At 36.3% G+C, this 3,224-nt stretch overlaps 2 protein-coding genes across 2 annotated transcripts in view; both read left to right on the forward strand.

Annotated features, from left to right (window-relative positions):
- The window catches only part of mgst3b (microsomal glutathione S-transferase 3b), a gene marked incomplete in the record, with an annotated part of 2,561 nt that extends 1,071 nt beyond the window's left edge, over positions 1-1,490 (forward strand). Inside the window, 3 exon segments of the mRNA XM_014033849.1 lie at positions 114-236; positions 481-553; positions 987-1,490. Coding sequence (XP_013889303.1) covers positions 114-236; positions 481-553; positions 987-1,087 — 297 coding nt within the window.
- Positions 1,491-1,970: 480 nt separating this feature from the next.
- The window catches only part of tmem50a (transmembrane protein 50A), a 5,415-nt gene continuing 4,161 nt past the window's right edge, over positions 1,971-3,224 (forward strand). The window contains exons 1-3 of the mRNA XM_014033848.1: positions 1,971-2,075; positions 2,595-2,698; positions 2,901-3,013. Coding sequence (XP_013889302.1) covers positions 2,597-2,698; positions 2,901-3,013 — 215 coding nt within the window. The 5' untranslated portion in view covers positions 1,971-2,075; positions 2,595-2,596. The remainder of the gene's footprint in view (positions 2,076-2,594; positions 2,699-2,900; positions 3,014-3,224) is intronic.

The following is a 3,224-nucleotide window of genomic DNA, read 5'->3' on the forward strand; positions in this document are numbered from 1 at the left end:
CGTCAAGGTAGTTCATGCGCATTTATTAAAAAAATAAAGATTTTTTTGTGTTGTTTTGTTTATTAAGTTACTGGAAAGCACCTTGTGTAATATTTGTTTGTATTGTTTTGCAGTATCCCACCATGTACAGCGACAAGGAGCAGGTTTTCAACTGTATCCAGAGAGCCCATCAGAATACCTTGGAGGTGTACCCCCAGTGGCTCGTTTTCCAAACTATTGCGGCCCTCGTTTATCCGGTATAATGTTTATATAACATACAGAGTTGCTCACAAGGATTGTTTTACCTTCTGCTGTGTTCAGTCGTCTTGGAGCCACAAATTAGTCACAACTGAAGAGACCACTCGTGACCTTTGAGATAATTTTTTACTGATAACGGTCTCAAATGTGTCACAATGAGTCAGCATATTTTCAAGAAACTACAGAAATGCCCACTTTCCCCCAATGGATTCTAATTCACGTTTTATGCTTTCTTTTTTGTAGTTGTCTGCCTCTGTGCTTGGTGCTATTTGGGTGACCAGCAGGTTTTCCTATGCCTGGGGCTACTACACAGGAGGTGAGTTTGTTTATTTACTGTGTAAAGACTTAATGGAGAACAAAATCACCCTTTTTTTTAATGTTCCTGCTATAATGAAATGGGTATAGAAGTAATGTTGCAACAGTATTCTCCTCAGATGTTCAGTCACATCTTTTTTGAGTGATTTCRCACAGTAATTTACACAAAATAATACTATAAATGAATTATTTGAAGTGTAGGCTGGAGTCCAGACTTCAGAGGTCACAGTTCGGTGATTGCCTGTGCATGATCCTTGCTACACACCTAGCTTTGTTTAATTATTTACACAAGATGGCAAGCAGGTGAAAGGTTACTCAGGAAAGTCAGACATTAATTCGATTTTAATGGTAATTTTTCACTGTTTTGTTATTTAGTGTTTTTATATTTTAATATCAAATTGCTCCTTTTTTTAATTTTTAATATTTTCTTCCAGATCCAGCCAAGAGGATGAATGGTGCTTACGGCTACATTGGCTATTTTGGCGTTATCCTCCTGTCCATATCTGTGGCCCTGCAACTGCTTGGCGTCTTTTAAGAAAATTATCAGCTTGTGTTTGTCCACTGCTTGATAATTAAAAGCACGTCAGCGACAAAGTCTCTTTTCTTTACCTAACTTGAAAATATAGCTCCATGTAATTTTTTTGATTATCTAGTTTTATATGCAAGAGATAAAACAAAGTACATTAAAACAAATTTTATCGCATCAAATGTATAATCTAAGTAGCCTCTTTTGCTGTTTATTGAAAAGACCATCAGTAGATGAATTCTTCAAATCTTTATGACATTGGATCTTTGTTTGGATTATTGTTTTGTTAGACATAAAGTTGTTAGTTTTCTAATAAAACTAATGTAGTTGACCTGTTTAATTAGCTGAAATTGTAATCGTCTATTGTAAACAATAAAAAGCATGTCAATAAACATTTTTCTATAATCTTTCACACACGTCTCAAAATTTTGTTTTGATAACTATGTATTGCTGATTTTTGCCAAGTTTCATATTGTCCAGTAAAAATGGTCGGTCTATAAATCAGTGACATTTTGATAATTGTGCTCTCTCGAGTAATGAAATAAGAAATAATTATCATGCCACAGGTCTCTCTTGTAAATGAGACTACATGTCTCAATGAGATTAAAACTAAATAGAAAAAAAACATAAAGCAATATATGAATCGATTTTCTCAGGAAACGTAGAGTGGCACTGATTTTTGACAGTTCTGTAAAAGCAAACAGGAAGCAGTTTTGTATTTATAACTTTAAGGTCTCTAAGTTTAAATAAGAAAATAGCTTAAAATAAAAAATATACAAATTATAAACAAATTAGTGTTGCATTTATTGTCATAGTAAACCACTACTTCGCAATTCCAATTTTCTGCTCGGTACGTGAAAGCAGCATCAACAAAGCTTTTTTTCATCTAATGGGTGTGGATGAACTGCGCATGTGCACAACTGAGCTTTTTTTTTCTCGGAAACCCAGTCGTGTTGTGTTCTCCAAAGGTTTTGGGTTCTCAACCGAACAATAAAAGGTAAAATACCGTTTAAAGTTACTTTAAACTGAACTTCTACGTCCTTACTGTTTGTTTTTATTGGTCCATAAGGTTGTCAGTGTTGAATTATGTTAATATGTTGCAGTACTGTAACAAGAAACCTTCAAGGAAACGCTTGCTAGCGTAAAGCCGACGAACAAAAGAGTCCGACGGCGCAGGCGTTTTATGCTCTGAAAATACGTTTAGCTTTTAAAGTATATAACAGCACACGTCAGCATTATTGTAATAAAATTATTGTAACAGATTTACGTGGTTTAGGGTCTAAATCTTGGGTTACAGTAGGGTTTGTTGGGGCTCGCGAGCAAAAGGATTTAGCATCATCCTAACAGCGACTGCGCAGTTTTTTCAGATTCCGTACCACCTTCGAGGCGCTTTACCTCACCTGTTCCTTGTTTTGTCGGTACATATTTGTCCCCCAACACGTYTCGTGAAGTCACCGAGTATTTTCGTCTTGCATCTGGTTTGTTTGTTTGTGTTTTGATGGACCTTTTCTCATAGTCATGTCAGGATTTCTGGACGGAATCCGCTGTGGAGACTGCGAGTGCAATGTTGACTGGGGAGAAAGGAGGAACACCATTGCRTCTGTAGCTGCTGGAGTTCTGGTATTTACACCGATTTCCAGAGTTTAGTCATGCATATCAACTGAATGATATTATGCACTGCTTTGTTTGTGTTTACAATCAACATTTCCCTCTAACTGGTGCTAAACAGTGCTCATTTCCTGACTATTTCAACGCAGTTTGTCATGTCAGTGTGCAAATGTCTTTGAGCTTTATTTAGGTCAACTGTCGAATCTTGTTGCAGTTTTTCACAGGGTGGTGGATCATCATTGATGCAGCAGTGAAATATCCTGATCAGGGAGAGTTTCATCATGCCTATCACACATGTGGGGTTATAGCTACGGTGGCTTTTCTCATGTAAGAACAGCTTTTCATGTTTTTTGCAAAAAAAAAATAATTGTGCACAGTATACCTTACAGCAGTGTTTCCCAAAGTGGGGTCCCGAAACATCAAGGTGGGGTCCTGAAAAGATTTTCTGAATTAATTACATTTTTGTCTTAGTTGTTACAAAGGAGTGAGGTTAGTGTATATAAAATGGATAAATGTAGTATAAAATATTGTTACTATG

Source organism: Austrofundulus limnaeus, unplaced genomic scaffold (assembly GCF_001266775.1).
Source record: "Austrofundulus limnaeus strain Quisiro unplaced genomic scaffold, Austrofundulus_limnaeus-1.0 Scaffold1870, whole genome shotgun sequence".
Lineage (NCBI taxonomy): Eukaryota > Metazoa > Chordata > Actinopteri > Cyprinodontiformes > Rivulidae > Austrofundulus > Austrofundulus limnaeus.